Source organism: Gymnogyps californianus, chromosome 5 (genome assembly GCF_018139145.2).
Source record: "Gymnogyps californianus isolate 813 chromosome 5, ASM1813914v2, whole genome shotgun sequence".
In the NCBI taxonomy this organism is placed as follows: Eukaryota; Metazoa; Chordata; class Aves; order Accipitriformes; family Cathartidae; genus Gymnogyps; species Gymnogyps californianus.
In genome coordinates, this window is record NC_059475.1 from 44056487 (window position 1) to 44084390 (window position 27904).

General features: G+C 36.8%; 1 protein-coding gene across 1 annotated transcript in view; it reads left to right on the top strand.

Moving 5' to 3' along the window:
- The window catches only part of MIPOL1 (mirror-image polydactyly 1), a 165151-nt gene that overhangs the window by 21526 nt on the left and 115721 nt on the right, over positions 1-27904 (top strand). Inside the window, exons 5-9 of the mRNA XM_050897480.1 lie at positions 2742-2877; positions 3856-3961; positions 16485-16614; positions 22386-22419; positions 22679-22849. Of these exons, the coding sequence (XP_050753437.1) occupies positions 2742-2877; positions 3856-3961; positions 16485-16614; positions 22386-22419; positions 22679-22849 (577 nt within the window). The remainder of the gene's footprint in view (positions 1-2741; positions 2878-3855; positions 3962-16484; positions 16615-22385; positions 22420-22678; positions 22850-27904) is intronic.

Sequence of the window (27904 nt, forward strand, 5' to 3'; positions counted from 1 at the left end):
AGATTCAAACTATAGACAATATACATACGGATTTTTGGATAAAGATACGGAAGTTTACTTCCCGACTGAGAATCAGCAAGTCAGCTTGTTACTTAGACTCACCATATCTGCCCTTCTTTCCTTGTGCAATGCAGCATTTCACCACTGTATTCTCTAGCACTGATAGAAAATATGATCATGGCAATGGCTTATGTGACACACTGCGGGTATTTCAATGATTGTGATCTCTCCAGAAAACTTTAAAAATGCATACTGAACAGGATTAGAAAAGATGATCTAAAAGTCTAGTAATGTCTGTGGCTTTACACAACAAGCACAGTGTACCCTAAGTATGATGAGTGAGTAGGAAGCAGGAATGAAGCAGGGTGGAAGTAAGTAGGAAGCAGGAATAAAGCGGCTAGGAAGCAGGAATAAAGCAGGGTGAAGTCTGGATGAAGTTGGAAGAGTGAAGATGAGGAGCTGTAATACCTTGTAGGCAGTCTGTGACAGGAATCTGGAGAAGGGCAAATATGGTTGAAAGGTGTAATACAAACTCCGAAGATTTTATTGTGTCATTAATTTTGGTCATTTATTGTAATTAATTTCCATATTGAGCTATGGCCCTCTACTGCAGTCTTAAGAAACATATACGCTCATGCTACATGTGACATAATATATGAAGGTATACCCAGCTGAAGAGGGAACATGCTACCAGTTTTGAGCGACTTAGGCATTTTGAAGCCCAAGTCTTAACTGAGAGTGACAGAGTTGCTTTTGAAAATGGGATCAAGGCTGCAGAGCCCTATGACGTACTTTTGAAAAATACACTCTAATTTTTCACCTATCTGACAGATTCTACACCTGGTTTTGTTATCTGTAGTATGATCTAGTGGCGACCCATTGGGCCAAAACCAGTCCATAGTACTGTTCCATCTGTCTTGTTGCCTTTTTTTGCATTAGCGCCTGAGATATGCTGTTAGGGCAATGCATCCTGCACTAAAAGCCAATTATAATCCTGAGTGCTGAAGTACAGCCCAGCAGAGTCAGCCAAAGATTGTTGCTCCTACCCTTCACCAGTGCCACTCACAATGGCAATCAGGCTGGTCTTGAACACTGAGATTAACCTCCCACAGCAGTCAGCATGTTGAACCATCTCATCTGCAAATATATTGCATGTAGGATCCTAAAGCTATAGGCCAAAACCTCATTGTGGTAGATGCTGTGTAAACTGCACAAAATCTGTCCTTCCCCAAATAGATAGCAATTAGAATATAAGATGAGAAAATATCTTGATATAGAATGACCCAGGAAATCTTGAGTCAGTGTTGATTTGCATTGTAGATGATGGTCTTAGTATACCATCAATGTGACTTGTCAAGTTTTCTTTTAGACATCAGGAAGAAAACATTTGAGGGATTGAATGATGATGAGGAGGTATATTCAAACTTGTTCATGGGAAGCATCTTCTGAATATGGAAAATGCACAAAAAAAGCTTGAGGTTTGTAATGTCTGGGCAATAGTATCCGGAGGCATCTATCACTTGCAGTCCAAAACAATACTAAATGAAATTTGCTAGACAGAGCAAAGATGAATAGGCTTTGAAGGATCTTGAAAGTGAAGACAAGCAGTTTAAGCACTCTTTTACCCCATATATAGTGTAATACACTAAGTAAGTACTTTTTTGATGTGAATCTCCCTGCTGTCTATGTTTGATGTGCTTTAGGTTGCACCATAGTTTGCCTGCAGAGTACAGATCTTAACTTACTTCTTAAAGAACCATAGAGAAAATAAATCCAATGGAAGCAGGTGAAGAAAGGGGTGACTGAGTACAAACAACTGTCTACCTAAGAGAATGACTCTTTGGAGCAACAGATAGCTTTCCTTTTCTTTCTAGGATGTGAATTACACATAATGAGAGTAATGTATGCAGTAGAAATAGGAGTTCAGAAGGTATAGCTTTTCTGTGGCTACTTCTTAAGACTCATTGGCTGTGAAGCCTGTAAACAGAAAACGCTTAAGGGAAGTGAATGTTAAAAATATTTGCTAATCCCCCTTCTAATCCATTCATCTACTGATTTTGCTGCCATCTTACAAGTGAGATCTGAGTTATCTGTGACTATCAATGGATAGCCAAGGACTTTTATAAAAGTCTTACCTTGAGACAGAATTTTTGTGGCCATTGAATCTTGTCTTATTTTTCCCTGTCTATGGCTAAATAAGTTATCTTAAAACTCTGAGTGGTATACAGTAGGGAATTCCTGTTGTCAGTTATAATATTTAGAATAACAGCATCATTTTACAGATTTCTTCAAGATGAACTCCTAGATGTTGTCTTCTGGATATTCTCATTTCACTTCATGTGGAATTGTCCATCCTACCGAAGAATTTGGTTTCTTTTAACCTAGGCATCAATTTGATCCCCAAATGTTTCATTACGTCGCTCCGTGTTAAGCACAGGTTTTTACTATTTGCTTCCCTTAAGAATTTTCTGTGTATAGGCTTCATAGCCAATTTATATTGATCTGTTTTATGCCTTAGTACTGTAGTACATTTATTTGCTATTCCAGATTTACAAATTTTTTTCAGAATTACAGATTTAAGAAGTGATAGAAGGACATCCCTTTTACTGGCTATTTAATACATTTGCAATGGTTAACAAGTTTTGATAATTTATTTCTGTGTATTTTGTTTCGGGAGCCAGAGGGAGAGGAACTGGTTTTGCATTATTTTTCTTTCTTTTTTTTTCCCCTCCTAAACACAGCACCGTAGAAAGAAAGGCTAACAGGATGCTCCCTGAATTTATATCCTCATGGAAGGATGCTGCAGATTTAGGTGGAAAAACAGAAACTGCATTCCTTTTAAAAGAATTGGACACTCTGAGGGCCAAAAATAAAAAGGTACAATTGAGATATTCAGATCACAGTATTGCTCTTTTATGGTTGTCTTACAAAACATACATTTTAAGCTGTTCCTAATTTAGTTTTGTTATTTATTTTAGTGCACCAATCAATAGCTTTCTTGTCATTTTGGATTCTTGGTATCTGCTTAACAAGTGCTTCTCTGGAATTAAAAAAATCTTTCATCCTACCCTTTGACCTGTTTAATCAGTGACATAGGTTCTTGCACCATGGATGAAAACCAAGGAGGACCAAAACCAAGGCCAGGATTTCATTAATAGAATCTGGAGCTCATGCTTCTGTACACGTGGTCCAGATAATGAATGTGCCCTGATACCTCTTTGTTGAGGGGAAGAAAATTCCATCCTACTTGCACACTGCCTTGCTTCTAGCGTTAGTAGCGGTTGCATGCGCCTAAACAACAGAAAAGTCTATAGTCTTTCCATGAAGTGTCATTGAATATTCAACGACAAGCTCAGATATTTGTCCAAGAACAGATTTAGTGAATTCCCAGTTAAAAGAAAGGCCTCAACATGTGAAAGAATACCAGTTTTCTATCTGGCAAAGCACATAAAAGTGTGCTTTACACTACAGTCTCTTCAGGGTGTGATGTCGGTACTCTTGGTAGGAAATAGGCTATTCATGCAGACACCACCTGCATTATATTCCATGTAACTCTGAACTTCCTTAGTGAGAAGGACCACAGGTGGTGATATCTGAAGAAGAGAATCCCAAGTAAAAATAATGGCACACACATTGCTGCTTGTCTCGCAGAGCAAGATAGGGCAGATGATAAAAAAGATATTTTTAACATTTTTCCTTTAAATAAATAAATATAATTAACCAAACTTCCGTTGTATAGCTTAGTGTTTGTATTTTGGGGGTAAGAAACTATTATTTAAAATTTTGTTGTGGTTAAAAGAGCTGGTTGACTGTTTCAGCCAGATAAGAATCTTACTGTCCATTTGTTCAATTCAGCTTCAAGATAAGCTGTCTGAAAAGGACAAGGAGCTGAAGACAATAAAACTGGACTTAGAACTGCAAGAGAGAGCTACAGAAGCTAAGATTGCAGAAAAGATTGCAGGTACAGTAGGCAAGCATTTAACAGATGGCTGTACGGCTCATACAGTACCCGCGGTTGCTATATGACGTGGCCTAGTGAATGTTAGCTTTATTTGCTAAAGGAGGGAAGATTTGACTTTTTTTTTATGTGTTTAGAGTTGCTTAGAAAATAGGTGGCTTTAACATCCTGGTACTGGTATTAGCAGGAGCTTTACCTGTATTCATACTGATTTGGGCATTAAATGCGTTGTTAACACCATGTCAATCCAATCACAAAAAGGTTGTTTGTTTTGTTGGAAGGTCCTGAACAAACAAGGGGAAATAATGATTACCAGTGCCTCTACCTTTCAACCAGCAGTTCAAATACCACTTATTGTTTTAGCTCGTTCAGAGCAATACTACCCCCTCCCCATGTATGGAGATAGTCGCACATTCACCTCAACTAGAGACCTGCACTTCTCTTGGTAGTTATAATGAATTTTTGTCTGATGATGGTATGTCTCCAGTGAATGAAGTTTATACAAATTCCCAAAATGAAAAGTTTTTAAGTTTATAGTTGAAAGTGAATGCATGCTTATACTTGTGGTTAATTGTTCTTTGGGTAGACATACAAGAATGGAGACAGTTTGTATTCTACGATTTCAGAGATTTCTAAAGTAATGAAGCTGAGGATTTTTATTATTGAAAAGTGACTGTGTGTACAGTGTACCTAGTGGATAAAAAATACTCTGAGGTTTTTCTCCAAGTGTTTCAAAGGAATTAATGGGAGTGCTTTTATAAACTCATCCTATCATTTGTTCATATATAAAGTGTAAGCTAGGTAAAATTGTGTCCTCATAGACCGCGCACACTTCATATAGTATTAATAGTACTAATACCTGTCCCCAAAATATTGATACTGAAGGGAGGAGTAACTGTCTTCAGGAAAATGGAGTGGAAAATAAACTCTCCAGCTGAAAAAACAGATGGCTGGCTTTCCACTTAATGTCAAACTCCTGAGAATACAGTATTCTGTGTATATTATAGATGGAAGAGAGAGTTCCTAGATCTTCTGTGGTAGAGGAACGGCAAGGCAAATCTAATCTACGTATTAGGAAACAAATTGAAATACAGACATAATTTTATTCTTATTTCATTTTACATAAACTGCTTGCTTTATTTTCACAAGCAAAAAAATCCACAATGCGTATCATAGTTATATCCAGCAGCCAAAAGCGAATGCAAATTGTTTGAGTTGAATCCCAAGTTTTGTGTTTGTTCCTGGATATTTGCTCAGTGTTTTACCTCTGTACCTATAATGGAGAAATATTCTGATATAGATGTTCATTGCTCATTAAAACCTGGAAAGAAATGTGTCAAAAGGTGTGTCAAAAACATGTTTAGTTTCATTTTTATGGATACAGTTGAAATATTTGTTAGTAAATTGTTTTTTCCTACACTACTGTTTAAACTTTCTAATTATGTCCTAAGCATAATTCTCTTCAAAACAATATGGCATGAATATGGATGTAATAATTAACATAGTTATTCCATTTTAAAAGGAATAATAAGCCAAATTTTAATGAGAGCTACAATGTGTAATATGGATGACCTTTAAAAAAATACCCTTTTTTCTCCTTTTACGAGTTCAGGAAGTATAAAATCCTTTAAATCCTGAGAGAGAAGGCAAGAGGCTCCTTACTACTTAAGCTGTTTGCCAAAAGGAAGCATCGTTAATATTTCATGGTTTTTCTGCTTCCTGTCTTACAGTTCTGAGAATGTTACCAAGTTTGGATAAACATTTTGAAATCTGGAATGATATGAACCAAACTGAATTTGTGGAGATCTATGTGTCTCTCTCTCATAAAACCCTTGGGGAGAGTTCTAATGGACAAGCAGAACCTAATAAAGAAGACTCATTGTGTTTAAGGAAAAACTTTTTCCCCTTGTGTTAAGTCCTTTGAGGAGAGGAGAACACATGCTGCTGTGATTTCATGTTGCTAGTTAATGTTTAATTACTGCAGTGTATAACACATGGTAGAGTGAAGCTTGTAAATATGGGTGTTTGCATTTGTATTACTACTTAGTACTGACTTTATGTTAAGAAAATGACTCCACAAAATTATATTGTAAAAAACATCAGAAAGGTACACCATAAAAATGTTATCTACTTTGAGGAATATTACAATTCTATTTTAAAATGTAACCCTCTAATTGATGGGATTTACCTAAACAAGTCCTGTGGAAAGAACAGAAAAGCTGAAGACAAAGGCCATTTTAAAATGAAGCTACAACAGTCTTCAGAAAGAAATAACCCAAAGCTTGTCACTTTATGACTTTTACTTTCTTCAGAGGAAGAAGTGAAGTGAAAAAGTGTAAATTTGTGAAGTGCTTCATGAGAGAATAAGAAAAAGTAGGGTTAAGGCAGAAGATATACATGATGGAAAAAAATGTTTATTATTATATGCAGTAAATAACTTATTTTCAGAAGGTGTTTATTTTTAAATTTTACTAGCCTGGAAAATGGATTTTAGAACTTCCTTGGGTCCCTAGCTCTGTGTCAGGTAGCTATGGCTAAGGAAAATTAAGGAATTGGCCGTTTTGGTTGCAGGCTTTTAAGCATTAGAGACTATTGTTTCTGGTGATCATAGTTGCCACAGGTTCCTGCTGTTTCTTCATTATTCTTCTGTTGGATTTCCTCTCATTATAAGCCAACGTCAGAAGGTACCACGAGTTTCACTCCCCATCATGTAGAGAAGAACAGAGGTGGAGGCAACATCAGGAAAATCAAGGGAAGAGCACATCATAAAAGAACTGAGACTAGGATAATGTAAGGAAAAAAGGGAACACCATGTGAACTGGGTGTGAAGAACAGACAAACCTTGAAATGTGGGACTGCAGAACTTTCATATGTTGAACAGAAAAGGGAATGGGTGCATTCTGTGGGAGGGGAAAGAGGGAAGGAGCACACTTCTGAGGACAGACTGGAAGATAAGGATGGAGGCGTTGCAAAGGAGTAGGTCTTCAAAAGAACTAGCAGAGAGAACAGATCTCACTTTGGATGGATGTAATAAGTGACTTTGTTTTTTCCTAACAGGATTATACAGGGGATATATAGGAACTTTTAGAGGAAAGAGCTGGCTGAGTGTGAGAATTGTAGAGCATAGTGGTAGCCTCTCTAGACTGGAAAAAATATCAAAGCCCTGGTCTTCTCACAGTAACTCCCACCATTACTGCAACAAGATATATCATAGTTGGCATCAGAGCCTCAGCTCTTGGAATATTTTTGTTGCTATCACAGTGCTATATATTGGGACTAAGAATAATTCTGAAGGAAAATATAATAAAAAATATTTCTTCTTAAATCTTGCTGTAGCAAGGGCTATTCGGGGCGGGGGGTGGTGGTGTTTGCCATTATCTAATAGTAATGTTATCAAAATTTAATACTTTTTTAAAATCAGAGTCAACTCAGCAGGAAGAAGTGTATTGAGTCCAGCCCTGCTAGGTCTGTTAGGTGTTGCACACCACTTTTAATGCCTGAAAACTGTATTAGCATTCTGCAGATGCTCTCTGAAAGACCAAGGTAATGATAGGAAATATAGTGTGGAAAAAGGGGAAAGCAGTACTTCTAATACTGTTGTATATGTTGTACAGCTTTCAGTCTCTTGGAAACTATGGCAATATACCTACAATGAAGTCCCTTTTTTCACGTCTGTTTTTACAAAAATGTTGAGAATGAACATTTGTGGTATTTTGGAATTCTTGAATATGGTATGGAAATGTTCATGAACATTATTTAGAGTTTCCTAAATTAACTTGAAAAATAATTACTGAATGCATGTGCACTAGTTTTAATAGCAAAAGTGAAAACAAATATCCAAGTGGCTATTAGCTTAGAGTTAGTTTGATTTAATATCCCATAAAGTAAGAGGAAATAAGTAATCTTGCCAGTAATAAACTTAGGGTGGCAATAACTTCCAGCACAGAAGAAAAGTATTTTCCATTTCTTCAAAGCTCACTTGAGACTCCCTTTTTAGATGTTATTTTTCTTTCTTGCATGTCATCCATTAAAGATTAGCTGTGGAAGGTTGGAGCATGGAGAGATTATGAATGACAGAACAACTCCTGCAGAATAATAATCAGTTTTTGGTATTTAATGCTGTTTGACTTTTGCAGACACATTTCTTATTAACCTTTGGTACAAACAGAAATCCAGGTTCCTGATATCTCATGGAGAAGATGAATTCAAGATCCTCTTCCAATTAAACTGAAATAAGGCCGATATTGGGCTTTAGCCAAAAGAACTCAATAGTTCCCAACCCTTGTGTTTAAAAACCTAAAGATGAATGCTATTTTACAGTTTAAGTAGGTAATGCATATACTTACCTAACTCAGTTTTCTGTGCGTAATTCATTTGTATATATAGTCTATATAGTTCTTAGGGGTTTTGTCCTATTAATGCTTCATTATGCAAAGCTATTTCCTGAATATTTTTTCAAAATATTTCCTGGTAAATAACAGAATTTTGAAAATAGCTGTAGGATTTGAATCCTCTGTATGGGAAGGTAGACAATTCATCTAAAGGACAGAAAAAAAAACCCCAGGTGGGGTGTTGTGACTGAGAACATCTTGGCTTAATTTTTAACAGCTTAATTTTTAACAGCTTAATTTGAAACAATGTAATTTTACCTTCAGGTTGTCAGAATTGTTGATTGTCAAAAAGTTGCGTTCAGTTCTTTGAAGTACAATGTATGATGAGCTGGCATAGGTTAAAATGGAAATTACTAAGCTATTTATGGGTGGAGCTTGTATGTAAAAAGCAAGCCAGTATCTTCTGCATATTTTTATGATTAGTCTGGCCCTTCTCTCTTCCCCACTACAGTGCTAGATGAACATAAAGAATTGGGGTTTATTCAGGAATTAAAAGGTCTGCAAATAATCTACTTCTTGGGGTATTACAAAAACTTTTCTTTACCCTGTCAAATTATAACTTGCAAACTTTAATGCAACATTTATATTTTTCCTCCTAAAGTAAATATTCAGGCGTCAGTAATTATTCACTGAAAAAAAGTTTAACAGCATTATGATTTGAATTTTTAAGTCAGCTGTGTTTGGAGTATTTAAAGCAGAGGCTTAAGTATTGTACAGGGATTGGCTTTCACAAGAACTGCCTTGGGGTCTGTGTATAATACTCTCTGCTATTCTTTCCCACTTTATGGGTTTTTTTAATTGAATTGGGATCTGAGTACACAAAGAAAACTCTATATAGAGCTGCCACTAAGCAACTTTAGCCTTTTATTAAGAACACTCTGTTTATGGCATTGGAAATGTAGGAGCGGATGAATGCTATGCACTAAATACATACAACAAATACAAAGCAATAACGAAGTCACTGTGTTCTATCAGTGTTTGTTCAGATTGCTTTATCGATAAAGTCACATTTAGGTGTAAATGACTTGTAGTCTATAATTCCTGGTATAGATCAGTGAAAACTCTTAAGTAGTTTTCCTATGATCTTCTTATCACTATTTTGCTTTTATTTTTCAGTTATAGGTCATAACTGAAAGTAAATTAATGGTAGCTTTCAAAAAAAGAGCTAGGAACTTAAGTTGTCTGTTTTGTAATAGAACATTTCAGCACTATTTTTAAGTTGACAGTCAGCCCTGGAGCTCATGGTAGTTTGCCATTAATCTGAATGAGAACTGTGTAAGGGCCTTAGGCTTTGAACATTTCTAGGGATTATCTGCATTTTGTAACATGTATGCGCAGAGACCAATTAATGACACATTTTAAAGGCTTTCGTACCAATGCAGTAAATCTTTTTTCTTGTTTATTTGGCTATGATAAGATTGACTTCTTATTTAAGAATTGTGAGCACAGTCATTAAATCTAGTAGAATGAAGTCTCCGAGGATTGTCATTTCTAAAATGACTGGGTAACAAACACAGTCATTAAATCTAGTAGAAAGAAGTCTCCGAGGATTTTGATTTCTAAAATGACTGGGTAACAAATACATACATGTTTGTATTTCTGTAAGGAGAACAAGCAGATATCCATATGGTTAAATAAAATTTAATAATAGTGGCCCATCTGGAAATGGCAAGGATAGTTTCCAAGTCATCCTGTGATTAGACAGACAGAGACCCAGCAATGGTGGACAGGAATGGGAGGACTGATGAAAGTGAAAAGGCAGGTAGTCATTGCACCTCTTTTCCCAGTATACTTCCCTAATTCCTCACATTCATGTAGCTGCTACTCAGAAATCCAAAGTGAAAACACAACAAAAATCCCTAAAAAGTTTCAGTGTTAAACCTCTCTGTAGGATAAATTTCAGCTGACATTTTTTTCATGGAAGCAACTGAGTAGGATAAAGAAGAAGATCATTATAGGAATCTTGAATTCTAAGTATGACTTGGTCAAGCAAGTTCTTTCATGTTTCTACTTTTCCTTCAGAATAATATACATCTCCAAAAGGCAGAAAACAGAAAATACTCTTTGCTTGGTTTTTCTCATGAGTTGAACATTCACTCATATGTGAATGAGTGTACATATTCATATATACGTACATTCATTCATATGTGAATGAGTATACACACAGCTGTATACCTGTGTGAAACAGAAGTTGTATCATGCATCAAAAATTTGAGTCATTAATTATTACTATTTCAGTCAATTCTTGAATATTTAAGATGCTCAGAGCCTTTTTTGTAAAAATGTATCATCTCATTTGTATTTGTTGTTGCTGTAATGGTGCAAGTAACTAGTAAAATTACTTTGAATGTACCAGAATCAATGCCAAAGAAAATCCCAAGTCACTTATTGTTCAGCAACCACTGATCTTGAATACTAAATCTTAAACTGCAAAACCCTGACCTTCTGCAACAATACATTGTTATTAACAGAAAAGCTTTCTCACCATGTCTTTTTCTTGGAAGTAACTGATCACTATAACTAGTGCTTGTTACAAAAACAGTTAGCAAAATTTTAATTGTACTATTTCTTGAATCACTTTTTTTTTCACATAGTCCAAAGCCAAAAGCAGTATTTCATCACATCTGTTAATGTCAAAGACCTTGCAAAGTCCAAAATATTGTTATTATTTCAGTAAAACTGACTTATCTTGAAAGCCAATTGTTATAGTGTTATAGTATTTACTGTATCTTCTGAGATAGCAGTGTGGGTAGTGATCTCATCTTTTCCTTATAAGGTCTGGCCTGTATTCTGGATTTTACATTTTTCAATGAGTAATGTGAAGTGATTTCTGCTGCTGTAGATGTTTTAAGTCCTAACAATTTCTTCTTTCTTGCCTCTCCTATTCAGTTTTTTTATTTAGACAGACAACCTCTAGGAAATCAGCAAACAGACTTTTTTCCTGGGAACTGTGCTTCCCTCCCTTCCCCCAAAGTTCTGCTGTTTGGAAAATCATGAACCGCTGTTTAAACTAGAATGATTTCCAACACACCTTCTCACTACTGCTGTATTTTAAAGGTAGTTTAAAAAATGTAGAAGATAGGTTTGCCAAAAGAATCAGGTTCAACTAAGAAAATATGTACACTGCTTTGACTCAGTAAACTCATACTTGGTATGGTTCATCTTCTTCATATTTACTTTTGCCCATATTAGAAAACAATTAGCTTACTAAACAAATTTGAGTATTTGGGAAGAAAAAATCTACTTTGAGTCTCTCTCATTTGACTAAGAATTACATGATATTTGATAAGCTTGTTTAAAAATGGACATATCCAAATATTATTGTAAACACCCATTGATTTGTTTTACCTGCAATATAAGTATTTTACTTAGTTGGCTTACATAGTAGCTAATAATATTTGTTAATGTAATTTAACTGCTGTGAACCTTTACTGAACAAATATTGAAATTTATACAAGTCAAAGAAAGAGAATCTCTAATGACTTTTGTAAAAGCTTCCATTTAATAGTTAAGGAGAAAAGTTTATATGACATACCAGATGCAATTAACAGTAGATTTTACATTTAATAAAAAGAAAGAAGCATATGTATTTGCTTTATTCATTCCATCATAATTTGCATTAGAGCTGTGGGTGTTTAATGAGCAAATTCCAGCTAAAATGCTATATTGATTTTCTAAGTGAACTTTGTAATAGCTATCTACCTTACAAAAGCTCTCTGTTTACAATTGTTTTCTTTACTAAAAACTAAAAATGTTTTAGAATTGATGAGTTTAGCATAATGATTCTTTTAAAATAAAGAGCTCTTTTAGAGTGTGCAGGGGGTTTAGTTACAAGAAGAAAGATGTTATTAAATTATTCCAAAGCAAATAAAGTTTATGCAACTAAATAGTAATGTCATATTTGTATATATTACAATGTTTGCAAACATTGGAAAGTAATCCTTTTTTCTTAATTTAGCACTATAGGATTTAAATATTTTAACCCCTCAATGTCATTATATGTATGTAAATTTGTAAATGACACAGTTCATTTTAGCTTAATACTTGACTATTCATACTTCATTTTTGTGTGTCATTTTCTTGCTTGAAACATGAGTTCTATAAGAATTTGTGTTTCTTGTTGGTCAGGCCTCAAGATAAACAGAATGGGGTTGGTTGGTGTGCCATTGGAAGGTCTCCAAGAAAAACCTGGTGGTATTGACCAGAGCAGTTGGTGACTAAGTAGCTGGATCAGTTTTTTCATTGGATCAGGCATCAAGTCAGTGTGCCAGTATGAGGCTAGTATTTTGTTGGATATGCCATATCTTGAATGGGACTTAGGAGCCTGACTTGTTACTCTCAATTAATTTTTGCCTAGCATTTTTAAGAAGCAAAAGGATGATAATCTGGATATTCTTTACTCTTTTTAATATGGTGGATTTTTATGTCACTCTCTCTCATAGACTTTTCATTGGGCAGCTTATACTTCACATACTTTCCTAAATATGACACAAAATGTTTTGGTTTGCTGCTGCATTGCAACCCAAAGGTGTATGTATTTCAGTGACTTATTTGAAGAATCCTGTCATCCTTACAGTCCTGAACTTTTACTTGTGACTCATCCGTAGTTCAATCTGAATGATGAATGTTATTGTTAACATCATACTTCAGACTACCTGCAATTGTGTAACTATTATAATATTCCATATAGTATTAAAAAAAGGAATTTGTAAAATATTGAATAGAGTCAGAAATGTATAGGCATTGGCTAACAGAAATGTCTAACATAAATTCAGCAGAAACTTTGGCTGGTAAAGGAATCAGGTGAGTTAGCCTTCTGTAGACCATTAAAATGAGTTAGATGAGGACTTTAAGTATTTTTTTAAATTAGTAATTCTTGTGGTCAGTGTCAGTATTGCTACATGGTATTAAAATGACATGTAGCTAAGTATCTTTTTTTTTCTTTTTTTTTCTTTTTTTAAACTTAGATTACCATGCAGGCATCTTACCTGATTTTCTACACTCCCTAATGTGTTTTAATATGAAAAAATTAACTTGCAATATTACTTTTAAGAAATAGAGCAAAAGCCAAACACTTGTAATTGATATAGAGCTACTATAAAATTTTTTTAATGTAGTTGGTGGATCTGGTCATTGGGATATTTACTCCAATGCCTTAATTTAGTGGAAGGATAAGAAAATAACAAGAAAGAGTTGCTCAATTTAAGTCACTTTTCCATAGCCAATAGTTAAAAGACAGTATTTTGTAACGGACCTTTGGGTGGGGGAAGGGTTCACTGTTCAAGGCAATTAGCCTCTGGGCTGCTATCAGGGATGGTAAGATTTGAGATAAGCAGAATGTTTAAGTAACTTTAAAAATCTCTTTTTCTGAATGTTTTCATACTGTTATATATACATTACTTTGGTTTAAGGACAAATAAGCAATAATCTGGTTTATAAAAAGCCTGTATAGTCATTATTACCACTGGTTATAGTTATGCGGAGGGGGAATTAGATATGCCAAAACACAATCCTTCTAAGTGTACTTGTGTGCTCAAGATCCATTGCAGCAGTCAGCAAATTGTGGTTTTCCGTGCTGAGGTGGGGATGTTGTAAGGTCTGACAGAAGAAGGGATGCACTAAAAGAGACCAGAAAGAAGTTAACTAGTCTGGAAACTAATTAACCCCAGGACAGTAGTAAGTGCCAAATCTTCAGTTATTTTAGACAGCTTTCTATTCATTCCAGCAATTGTTTTCATTATGAAAATTGCATAATGTTTCCGCTTGCAGCTTTATGGAAGGGGTTCTCTGTGCAGTGTTTCTGCATGATGCTAGATAAACTGACATAATTTACTGGAAAAACTATAATAAACAAATATATTAAGGTACAGCTAGGTAGTAATTACCATACAGAATTAAACTGCTTGTGTATTCCAGATCCAACCAGGACACAGCAGTTGCATTGTGGTTTACCCAGGCAGTCAATGCTGAGGCACTAAGTGCCCTGCCATCACAGATCTCAGCAACTTAAGTGGAAGTCTGGTGAGCTGAAATGCACAGCCCACCTCATACAATTTGTTCTTGTTCTTGCTGAGCCACATACCTTTGCAGATATCAGACCCATCCTCTGCAAGTGCTGCAGACTTATTCCTGACTACCAGTCTGCGCGCATGCAGTTTTGCAGCTGCTTTACTCATGCCTTAGTTTTTCCATTCCACATCAAGCAAAGCTTTCTTGTTGCAAACGGGAAATAGGTCTTCAAGAAAAAAGACACTATTCTTGTGGAACAAGTAAATACTCAAATAGAAGATAACTAAATCAGTGTTTGTTAAATTTTGTGTACATTTCAAGATTGGTGCTTCTGATGCTGAATTTCTTCTTTTTTTTTGTTGGAACGCAATTTGTTACAGCTCTGGCCTGATGACTAGGCTTGCAGCTCCTCTGCAGATTTTTGTGAGAGGAGGGATTGCACTTGCAGAAGTAACATTTAGCCTTTCCCTGTCTTTTTTTGTCCAGTCTACTGTTACCGTGCAACCTTTTGCTAGACCTGCAAAAAATGCTTCCTTACTCCTCAGTAACACTCTTCTCCCCAGCTTGAGGACAAGAGGATTGCTTTTCTACCTTGAACATCTTCCTAATTCATCTCTCCAGACTCTTTCTTTCATCTTCTTGCTCATCTTACATCCCTGGTTTTCTGAGCTGCTTGTGAACTGTACAGAAACTTACCACTTTTTGTATTTTGGTCGGGGAGTTTTGGGGTTTGTTTGGTACTGATAAAGTGTACTTTGTGTCAGCAGTATAGCTGCTACCAAAATGTACTGCTATGTTCCTATTGTTCCATTCTGTGAAGAACCATAAAGTGGTTTATGTTGTATCACACTATGAAGTTTTTGTACAATAACGTACAAAGGTGAAGTAAGAGTAAACTAACATATAAAGGCAACAAAGTTGATGTCAGCTAAGTAAGAATGGAGGTAAAAGCTCTAGGCTAAAGTGAAGAGGGAGGAAGCCTTTCTTTGAGATCTTAATGATTTAAGCAGTGGTTCAGAGAGGAGCAGAGAGTTCTGAAGGAGGTAAGGAAGCCCAGCAGCAATGGCTTAATACAGAAAGTTCTTGAGAAGTAAATGCCAAAATTTGAAAGAAACTGTAGTACGGTGTTAGGAGACTGTGGCTAAACACCAGCTTGGCAGACTAGAAGGGGAGCATGGAGAATTCTGGAACCTACAGACCTCAGTTGAGTTTTTTGGAGGTGCCTGTGACAATCAGAGAGGATATAGTCCTCTGTCTTGGAGTGACAGCGGTCTTACTATGGCATCCTGAAAGTCCCTAGACATTTTGACTGCAGGGTTTTATGACTGTGAGGAGAGATTTGCAGTATTGCAGAGGAAAATGATGAAAGTATGAATAAAGATTTTAGTGGAGGCAGGGTCGAGGTAAGGATTCTGGCAGTGTGCCAGAGATGGTGTTAGACATATCGACAGGGGAGAGGCAGGGAGAAAACGTAAGCTCGGGATGAGGAATGACTTGAAGGTGTTAGTTTGCTCCCAAGGAGAGACAGTAAATCTTAGTTTATTGGCACCTAATGCTCCAAGGTCCATGTATGCCGTAACAGATAATATAACAGTATATTACACAATAAAGTAAAGGCTTGGCAGAGAAGGAGAGATGCCAGCTGTGCCACTCTTGTGATACCAGAGACACACTATGAAAATATTAGAATGTTTAATATTTAATATCAGTGTGCCACCCTGATAGGAAGCAGTGTGATGGTAGAAGTGGTTTTAATGGATCATTACTTTTTACTTGATGTCCTAGAAGAAACCTACTAGTGTCTCATATGATTCTGAGCTTTAAGAATTACTTTTCCATTAAACAAGCATTCAGAATGCAAAGCAAATCACTTCCTTGCCCTGTTTGATTACACAGGGGTGAATTTGAAAACACATAGCTTTATTTCATTCCTTAAAGTATTCATTTTAGCAATCAACACCAATTTAGTGTTGTGTCTGAAGAGTAATATAGACCTTATCCAGAGTAATCTGAGGTCAGTGGAGAAATGTTGATTTTAGGAGATGCTGCAAAGGCCCATGTAAGTGCATCTAATAGTGTCTTTCCCTGTCAAACTTGTTTGTTAAACACACTGGTTACTTTTGCAGCTCTGGTGGAAGAAGTTTATTCTGCTCAACGGGAACGTGACGAGGCTGTCATGGCAAGGCTTAGGTTAGCCAATGAAGAGAGAGATGAAGCATTTCTACGAGTCCAGCGTTTAGAAGAGTCTCTCAAAGAGTAAGTATACATTTCCTGCCCTGTGGAAAAACGTCGTTGTGTCATAAACTGCTTGACAGTGGTTATATAGGAAAACTCAGCACAAACTTCTCTATGTTGAAATACCAGGCTAGTGCTAGTCTTGCTGTGCTATTGGTTAATTTGTTAGCCATCCTATAAGACCATATTTTTCTCTGGAGACAGAGAGCAAGATGAATAATTTTGATAACAAAAATTAAAAATATAATCAAAAGCCTTGGTATTGATTTATTCAGGGATAAATAAGATGAATGTGACATTTTATAGGGATCTTTTGACACGGAGTACCAGAATGTCAGTCAGAAGTTGCAATGTATAGGAAATCAATCAAGCCTTTAAGCCCACTAGACATTTCCTTCAGCAAAATTTCGACTAATGATGTGGGTGACGTAGTAAAAATGTATGGGTTTTTTCTTATCTTTAGTGTAGTAGCAGTTTGTAAGGCAATAAGGGTATAATTAATACTTCATAGAGTTTTATGTATGCCATGTCAACACAACAGAAATAGGCAATCTCATGTTAAACAAAACTGTTAAGTCAGGAGAGGAAGATCAAGAACAGTTTCTTTTCTCACTTTGGGATATAGGCAGCTTTGAAGCTACAATTTGCCTTCTCCATCCGAGTTGTGATCATCTTGGTTACCGTCTGTGGTAGTCCCCCAAAGTCTAGAGTGGCTGAGAAATTTCTCCTATTTTTCTGCCAAGAGAAATACAAAGCAAACAGAGAAGTTTGTCATGGTAGGAGACTGAATAGGTGCAGTTGTTAGTTAACTAAATGGCAGGCAATTATGTTTTAAATAATGGACTCTACTAAGAACACTCTTTCCTCTTTATGGTAGAAAACCAGTCTTCTTCTTTTGGGTATTTTTGTAGGTAAGGCCAGAGAACGTTATCTAAATAAATTTTAATAATCTGCACATAGTTTGTGCACCATTACTCTGTGGAATTTACAAGTTGCTAGAGTTTGCGACAGCCTGTAAGTATGACTCAACAGCAAGATTAGGAGATTCCATTCCCACAAGAATTAGTGCACAATTTGTTAGAGTAAATGTCTCTACAGAGCCCATTATAGGTGCACGTGCATCTGAAATCTTGCTTTGAGGCTTTGAGCAGCAATCTCTGAGGAAGTTACAAATGTGCTTTAAATTCCCGTAAGAGGCATCATAACTGTGAGCCTTACTCCAGTCTTTCCAATTTCTTCTGTCACTCTTCTAATTTTATATGTTCCAAGAGTAAAGAAAGCAAGAAAGTTTTGTATGGCCCCAAACATCAAATGAAACTGTGTATAAGCTGTTAGCATAAACTCAAGATCTTTGGGGTTAAAGCACTCAAGTCCTGCAGCAAATTAATTATTCTGGTCAACAGACCTAGTCAATGACTTCTGGGTTTCTGGAAGAAATCACAGGTTATTAAGTGTGTGAGAGGCGTACTGCTGCTTTTTCTGCAGTGGAATCCACAGACACACATGTGGCAGGTCTTAACACGCATGAATCCCTCAGAACACCATCACTTGTTTTCCCTTCAACCCCTTCTGTCTGCTTCACTCATGTACTGGAAGACCAACTCAGTTCTAAGCAGAAGGATGAGAAAACAGAAGAAACTGCATTTCTTGGAGAACATGCATACTACTTTCCCCAAAAGAATGTCATTGCAGAAGACACTGGATACACTGGTAATGACAAAAAAGGTACTTGCTCCAAGGAGAGGGTCAGTAACTCCCTTGGCTGATAGCTTGGAGCCAAACTATTATACCTTATCGCTATCATTTAGAGAATAGCAGTTGTTGTTGGTGTCATCCACTTCCGTGCTCTTTCTGATGCTTTATAAAGAGGCCTGATACCCTGATGCCATTCACAGTCTCAGAACTGGCATAAGAGATTTCCCTGTGGAGAACCCCAACACAGGTAAAAATTGCGATGGGCTAACCAGCTACTGTTGGTTCAATACCTGATATACATTCCTCTTTGCCTAAACCAGTGAGCCATTGTCTGTAGCTAGTGTCTCTTCCTGTACATTCTGCAAGGGTGCAGGTCAGGCTTCTGTGTGATATTTGCTGTCATGACAGCCAAGACCAGAACACAAGACTGGGGACAAAACCAATTTAATTCAAAAGAATTGTCCTTGCCAGGCTGCATGTGTACTGTAAGATCACAGTTCCAGTATTTTCCAGGGTCTCCCGTTCTGCATTACAGAGACTGACTGTGGCAATGGCAGCTCGCTGGGAAGAGTCATACCCAAGTCTTTCACGTCCTGGGTGCTGTGTGACCTGTCACTGAGGGCATCCTGGACATGAACAAAATCCTTAGGCAGATCCCAGGCAGTCTTATGCCTCCCATAGGGCACAAAGATGTTGCTGAAGGGTTCTGAAAAATGTTACATGCTTTTATTTTCATTGATAGTTTTAGTGTCAGTCATCAGAGCAGTAAAAGAAAAATCCCAATTTACAAAAGCCACAAAAGCAGAGAGCCCAAAAACTTCACTTAGTCAAGTAAAGTTTGTTAAAGTTCATTAATCATCCATGCAGCAAGTACTTAATGGTAATGAATTACTGGGCATTAATTGCCATATGTAATCCCCTGAAAGGAAGAAAAACTCATTCTTTATGTTCAAGTAATCATCGTGTTCACTGCATCAGATGTCTTAATATCTGCCTCTTTCCTTACCTTGCTACCCATTCAGTCAAACTGCAAGTTTGATAGGAATGTCTTAAGCCATATGAGACAATGTAAGAAACTTCAGAGATGTCTTGCTCCGTTCCACCAATTCATATTCAGTATTACCTCAGCCCACAGTGACTGCATCCATTTGCACAACCTGACCAAGGTCAAGCTGACCACATCTCTTCCCCGACCCATATCAGTCCTCTATGTGACAGCACCTTCTAGGTAATGCGGTATTTCTTCCAAAAAGAGCAATGGTATTGTACAGGGAAACATTTCCTGTTGTGATCATTGGTTTGGGGGGTTTTGTGTTCTTTTTTTTGAAGAAAGTTCTTTGCTGTTTTTGAAATCTTTGGGCATTACAGAACCAGGAAGGCAGGATTGCCTCCATCAGGCTCAGCTGCTTTTTGTATGGTCCACTTATTCTAAGCTTACAGGATGCTTATTCATGCAGCCGTACACCTTGCAAACAAGAAATGGTTGAGTGGAGCCAAGATTCCTGCTGGAACACCAGCCTGGCTCCAGCACTCAGGCTTTTCAGAACATTGGGCATCTTTACTAACTGTGGTAACATCTCAGCTGAGGTGACAAGACACGCATTTCTATATCTGCCTGGATGTCTGGCATTTTGCAATGGGAGGAGCAAGCCAGGACTGTGACTGAGAAGAGTCAAATTGAGGTGCTGCATTCTCAGAAGCAGAGTCAACCCCATGAGGAAATTGCTTTTCTCAACCTCTTTATTCTAATTAGTTTATTACTGTGGCTGAATGGAAATTTTTTTGGAGTTCACCTCACCACTCCACTAATCCTTTGGAAGGAGCAGAGATGATGGGATGAGCCGTGAGGGACTTGGTTTGTTTTATTTAATTTTGGAGTTTCTTCTGGAGTCTTGGAACTTTTCCAACTACCACCCTTAATATTTTCTTCCTGATGCTGGTTGTTCAAAAGGTCAAGTTCTCCATCTCAGACGTGGAGGACATAGAGGTTTGGGGTTTTTTAAAGAACATTGGCTACTTGTGCAACACTCATCAAGTTTTAGAGCACAGGTCACTCCTTCCATCTGCTTTGGACTTATTCCAATCAGAGATCTTTACAAGAGGGCAATATTGAACAGCCTGCCAACCTTTATCAAACGCTTTAATGCTTTCTTTAAATTAGCAGCTGGAGCAATTCTGTTGTCATTATTTAACTGTAACAACCAAAATTCTTTCAGTCCTCTTGGCCCTAGGGGTTATGTTAGCAGAATGTGTGTAGAAATGGGGGGAAGAGGAATCCTTGATTACTGCTGTTTAAAATCATGAGAGATCTAAGGGTCACTTGTTACCTGTGCACAGCACAGGGAGAGGCAGCAGGGCAAATACACAGCTCTGGATGCTGCTTTTTAAAAAATACTGTCACCTAAGGAGGTGTATGTACACCTACAGACAGATCCCTTGTGGCAGTAGTATGCTGAAGGGCTACGCTTACAGTAGAAGTTCCTGTTCTTTTTCACACCCCCATTTCTCCCTAAGGTGACTTGCTTACCCAGCCTGTTGGTTGGCTGGGTGATTTTGTTGACCCACACTTTTAGCAGGGTAGAAGTCCTCTAGAGAAGCCGGGTCAGTCCTGCCAATTTACTTTGACAAATACCGTTCCTTTCATTGTGAATACAAACTAGCTGGAGATCCATTTTTAAGTCCCACATGAAGTGGCACTTAGAGCAATGTATAAACCTAAAGCAGGAACTCTACAAGGAGCCAAGTCAAGGAGCCAGTTCTGAGAATTTGGACTTATAATATGTTTGTTATTTTATGTTTGTGTTACTTTATGAATACAAGTCAAACCCAGCAAAGGTTAGCTTTTACTTTGTTTTGTTTAGTTCTGGTGCTGACTGTACATGTTGGAGTAGTTACTGCTTGTGAATTCCATATAAATATACCAGCTGTTGTACACTGATAGTACGTTCTGAATTATTTCTTTTTTATTTAAAAAATTAATTTCTGTACTGGTTGATTTACTATGCCTTATGTACTGTTACCTGGTAAAACTAATGCTTTAATGTAAAAGGTGCTAGTCTGCTGTCAAGTGCTCTGTGATGTTTGCTAGCTAAAATCTTGGCTTCAGAGCAGCACCTGTCACAGCACTGTTGAAAAAGTCTGTGTTGCTGTTTAGTAGATGTTTAATGGTACTATATCTGTCTTTTAAAATTTCATATGCTAGTGACAGACCTACTTTTAGTAGAAGTCACCATTAAGTAAGTAGCAATAGACTGGTAAGGTAACTTTAATATGCTCATTTTTCCAGAAAAGAGGTCTCTTCTGTTTTAAAATACACATAAGTGTTTTAAATAATACGCTGTCCATATAACTAACCTTAGGTAAAATAAAATGCGTACTATCCCATTTATTAGATTTTTGTGCTATCACTCACTGCTTTTGCACAGCCAGTGTTCAATGCTGTATGACTAAATTCCTTGTATCATCTTTGTATTTGACAGGTCAATATATGTTCTGTTGAAATAGAAAGGGAGGAAAGTGCAGGGGAGGCTGTTCCAGAATTAAATAAGGGCCTTGCAGAGAATTGGCTTAGCTTGCTGTTTTATGCAAGATATAAAATCAAAATATTTTTAAGGAAACTTCAACTAGGTTTTTTTCCTCGTTTTGGAAGAGAGAGGTGGAAAAAGAATTACTTTAAAACAAACAAAAAAAAATTCTCCACAAAAGTCCTCTCCTGTTTCATTTGGGGTGCAGTAAAAACAACAAAAATACAATGTCAGGTAAAAGTTGTAAGCCCAGAAATAAATAAAATCAGAGCTTCAGTCATTTCTATCGCTGGGGAACTTTCTTCATCTAAGCACATATGAACAATTGATCCTTGTAGTCATATATAGCAGTAAACATTAATAACTTAACAGTCTGAAGTCAGTGCTGAAGATATGGAGCATTATTGAAAGATGGAGTCGAGCAGGTGGCACTTTAATATGTTCAGTGTCATGGTTGACTCTAAAGACTAGTAGAATGAAATTACTTGAGGTTCTAAAGATTTAAAAAGCGAACTCATTTTGCTGCACTAAGGAAATGCTACTGATCAGGCTTTCTGTGTCCCTTTTTTCTAGGCTAGAAAATATTAACCCTGAAGAAAATGACATGGTAAGCCATTCTCTGAGGAGATTTCTTGATGTCAGTCTTATATCTTAGAGGCTTAAGTTCAATTGAGTGGGTTTCAAGAACTAAGATGTGGGAAAAAGAAGAATTGACACACTAATAATGTACATCTTTGCTGCAATATGAAAATTCAATAACTTCACTCAGTCAATTTACAATTCACATGTGCCTATTAATTAAAACCCTATATTAAATAAAATATATTAAAACTTCATGTCTGACTAACATATAATGCTGTTGGTAGACATTACAGGAATTACTGAACAGAATAAACAATGCAGACACAGGGATAGATATACTGAAGAATGGAGCTATAATTCTGAATCGAATACACAGGACCAAAGAACGTAAAAAGAAAATAATAGCTGAGGAAATGAATGCAGTAATAGAACAACGGGATGCTGCTTTGTCTCAAGTAAGTCTCTACAAGTATATAATCACTTAATACCAAATGTCTTTTTTTTTCTTTTTTCTTTTTTTTTTTTTTTGCTTTACTTTTGGGGAAGAAAATTATTTCGTTTACTTTTCTCTGTTGAAAATCTCAAAGAGAGCCCTTGTAGTAAATGGCTGATTAATGATCAATTGTTTATTCATGGTAGTAGTGCCCATCGCAATGGCATCAATGCATTTCATGAAAAAAGTTATTTTTGTATTTTTTGCACCTGATCACTAGCTGTCTCCTTTTTTAAAACAAAATAGTTTTCAGTATATTGACCAATATCAGAAGCTATTAAGGGCTTAGTTTTACAGTATGCTGTATTGGTATAATGCATTGGATGACAGTTAACTGGGGCTCAAGGATTTATAAAGGGTTATAAGTGGCAGAAATATACATTAAAGGAAGATAACGAGATAACGGTACCACATGCAACAATGCAAGCAATTTCTCCCTTTGTTGCTTTATGTTCAGGAGATAAAAATCAGCATGTGGTCCTTGACTCTCAAAGTCTTATGCTTCTGCTACATGACTTGAAAGAACCTGAGGTCCTTTTTCTGCTCAGATCACTCATTCCCGGCAATTCCCTATTTTCACAGAACAATATTGTCTTCGTTCTCTTCACCATGAAGAGAGTCTCCTTGCTTTTCCCATCTCATGGAAGAGTTTTTCTGTTGTGTTTTTTTTCCTCACAGTTTTCTTTCCTGGATTTTAACCTGATTTAGCTCAATAGGAACAGGCTGTAGGGAGGAGCAGTCCAAGTAGGGGATATAGCTGCTGGGAAAACACAAGATTTTAGACTGGATGCAACTCCTTATGTGTTCATCCCAATCAAGAAATTTCATATGATTCTTCCAATATTGAAAATGTAGATTTTTAATGTGAGTTACCAAAGTTAGCGCACATCTAACTAATTTCTATTAGATTTAAAGTCAGGTTTGTGATCTTGAGTGATATTGATAATGTTGATTGAATTTATGTTGTATCGAGAAGTCTCCTGGTAAAAGAGTCCCTTCTACACACCCTGTAATTTTCACTTTTTTGCAATCATTGTTTTTGCGTTCTCTCATACTTTAACCTAGAAAGCCCCGTCTGCATGGTGCTTAAAAATATTTTGTGTGTCTATCCAGTATGCACTGCAAAGGATGTTAACATTGGAAGATGTTAATGGTGGAACTTCACTTTTTTGGTCTACTTTCTTCTGCTTTTGTAATAATGATAAGCAGCATAGCTACTGGGAAACATCCAACAGTCCTGCCAAAAGCTGATGTTCTTTCTTCTTTGCACAGGGCATTTGAAAAGTGAGCAGCTTATAAGAGAAAAGCTTTCAGCAAAAGAGAAGGGTCTTTTGATGTTTTTATTTTTGTTTTGTCAATTTTTGCCTCTTTGTTGAAGTGGACTTTCAGGCGTATTTGGACCTTAAAACTTTTATGAATGTCAGCAGAATGCCATTGTAGGGCATTTTAATATACATTTTAGTTGAATTGATTTTTAAGCTGCCTGTTTAAGGAGTAATCTTTTCCATGTAATCAGCTTGTAAATAAAAAAAGATTTTATGTAGTAATGTCTCAAGTGCCACAACTAGCAAAGCCATCTTTAGGCCTGTCAGCAAAAAGCACAGGTGATGTTAAGTAGATAGTGCACTGAAAAAATAAATGAATAAAATAATAAATGCCTGCCAAATGAAAATTTCAATATTTGGTATTAGGCTGTACTGCTGTGATACCGTTTGCAATTTATAATACCGTTGTTTTAAATTAATTATTATTAATAGAACTCTATTGATCATGTGTTGTGTTTTCACATATGTGATGTTTTTACAGCTGTAACTCTTGAATCTAGAAAATAGGTCCTTGGAATTGAAGCTACCATTTCAACCTGCGTTTCTCACTTGATGATTCCTTGGGAATTCGTACCATACTCGAATTATTAGTAGTCTTTTGTTAACATTGCAATAGCGGTAGTTATTACAGTGCTAACAGCAAGAACAATAGGAGAGGGATTCCTACATTAGACCACAAAGGGACTAGATATAATTCAGGGGATGTATATGCTCTAGCATAACAAATGCAAATTATTGGAAGTTAGATCTGAGGTTGCCTTAGGCATTCATAACATCTGCAAGGTAAAATCTTTTTCTTTTTGGTGGAGGTGACGTCAAATATGAGGGGAGGATTGATGAGGACAGGCGGAGACAAAGCAGAAATAGAGTAAACCATTAGTGTGCTGTGGCTATCCTCTGGAAAAGGCATTTTTAAAGTTCAGAGGTCACTGGGCAATGGGAGCTAAATGCTTCATGACACATTGTGGGAACACCATGTTGCTCTGTTCCTGCTTGCTGTTGTGCGGTGCTGGAGACAGCAATGTCATTTGAGTGACCACCGTAACCGGTTCCATGTGACAGAGAACTGCCTATATGATAATAAGGGTTTGGACTGACTGTGTTTAATGAAGCTGCATCTTTTACCCTTCTTTAAGGTTTTCTTCACAATAGCCTGGCATTTGACAGTTGAGCACAGTGAATATAAGTAGTATCTAGCTTTTGGGGTTTTACTTGTAGGATTTCTGATTTTTCTCAGTAAGAAACAATAACACAAAAGCCTTCACAGCTTGAACACATTGCTTTGATTTCAAGTAAGGAATAGGTTACATTCCTAGAGAATGGACATTGTATGAACTGTGCATAGTTATACTATTAAGTTGCATTTAACTGGACTGCTATTGCAGCGTACTTGACAATGGTTAGCTAGTTGTGATTCTTCTATTTGAATTTTACTTGAATAATTTTTTTATTCTTCAAAAAATGAACAGCACTGGCCATGTCTTGGAAAGGTCATGAAAATGTTTTTTTGAGCCATAACACCCAAGAACCTCTGCATACTTTTTTGAGATTTCAGATGTGAACGTTACTTCTTACTAGGAAGCAGAGGCACTTCTATCACTGTATTGAGCCGTGCATGTGTATGTAATCTTAGATCATTCACTAGATTGCTGAGCAAATATGCAAACTACTTTTTGTATGTGTGAAAACAAATAAAATGGTATAAACTCAAATATTTGATACTACTTTTAGTATGTATTTTCAAGTGAATAAAAAACAAACAACTAAAGCGTGGCTAAACATTGACATCCATCTTCTCCTGTACCAACCCCCTTAAAAAAACAAACTCAGCTGTTTGGTTGTATTTGCTAAGATATGTTTGTTAGTGAACAGATATTGTGTTATGCTGGGGAGTTTGAGTCTGTTTTGTGACTGATCCCCTGAAAGGAAAATGGAGAAAGATGCTGACCGTCATGAGAAATAAAACATCAGTTTCTTGTCTGTAATGTTCGGTTTTGTCTTAACCCGTTCAAGGAAAAAACTTATTTGTCCAGTTGGTTGTACTACAGTTCTGCCTTTCTTCAAAAATCTTTCTTGCTTGAGTAATCCAATTAGTGACAGACATTTAATAAAGATTATGTATGGCATAGTCACATTGTGTGATCTTCGTAAAATACTTTAAAGAAGTGGTTTCCAGCAGGAGGCAATACAGTGCAATGTCTCAAACTAGCAACCACCTATTAACCACATCACACCTTATGGAGAGGAATGTTAATATGATTACAGGGTTGGCAGCTGAAGCTGAGGACTTGAGTAAGTCATTACAATTACTTTTCTTCTGGTTTAGAGAAGACAGGGGACCTTTTAATTGGTACAGCTTGAAGGAAGTGATTTTTAAAGCTAAATAAGAGATGGCTTATAATTCAGGAGATCATGTGTTTGATATGTTTTCAGTCCTAACTTTCATTCTGTAGATTTTTTTTATTTAATTGGGAACAGTCAGTTCTATACAGAGTTTTAAATATTAAAGGTGTAGAATTTGTTGTTAAGGAAAAACAGTGGTTTCATGGCTGGCAAAGTATCGTCTGTAAAACACTGATCTTGAAGCAATAACGTAACTGGCAAGCAAACCTGGTTTTACAGCTTTGAATAGTTTGATCACATCCTGCTGTGCAGGAACATGCTTATGACTGTTCATGTAAAAAATTGGCGTGCACCCAGTTGCTCATCTGAAGCAAGTTTAAGTACCTTTCTCCATTTTGAGGCACTGTTTGGCAGCAGGCAGCACTTCATCGTCATTGAAAACAAAGATGAGAAGCACTATGCTTGACTGCCCATCATTATCAGTTTCGACTAATGACTAATAACTGATAAATGTCTGTACTTAAAACAAGCCAGCTTCTTGCTAACTTTTTTTTTACTTTCTGCTCAAGCAATTTACCTCCTTTTACACCAAATAAGGTGTAGAGCTCTGTGTTATCTGTGATTCACAGAGCATTAAGCATGAGTGAACAGGTCTTATTGAAGTAATAAACCCAAGAGCTGTATGAAGTGTAAAAACAACAAAAGCATATGTAAATGAAAAAAATTACTTACAGATCTTGGGCCCTTAGTTGGGGAATACTCAGGTGATGGGTTAAAAAGCCTCATGACTCTTATCTTAGGATAGAGGTGATCTCTTTGCAACCCAAACCACGGTTTGGGATGTTATTTTCAGTAATTTGAATTAGCAGTTCAGTTTTAAACTCTGTGTTTTGGTACCCTTTGACACTTCCTGGTTAAGGATACCAATCGAGTTCTTGGTTGGCAGGAGCACATTTGACAGTGTCCTCCTAGCTGCTTTGCCAGGATACTTCCCCTACTACCTTTTCGCTTTTGCCGCTTTTGCCACTGATATCTGGGAACAGGAAAAGAAAAGGTAGGACACTGTATTCACAGTTGTTTGTGAACCAGGCAGCTGCTGTGGGGTACTGGTGATTTTGGTCATGGGCTTATTTGAGGAGGGAAGTGAAGGTAAAGGGGATGTTTATTGTAATTTAAGGATCCAAGGACCACGCTGGTTCACTCTTACGGCTGGTTTCCTTTGGGCAGGCAACAGCAAGTTCCTGTTGCCCTCATTTGCAGTGCTTTTCTCTGAGAGGTAGCAGATGAACGGGCATAGGGAAATTACTTGCCAGCAGGACGGTTAAACAGAGAGAGATGAGCTGTCTGCA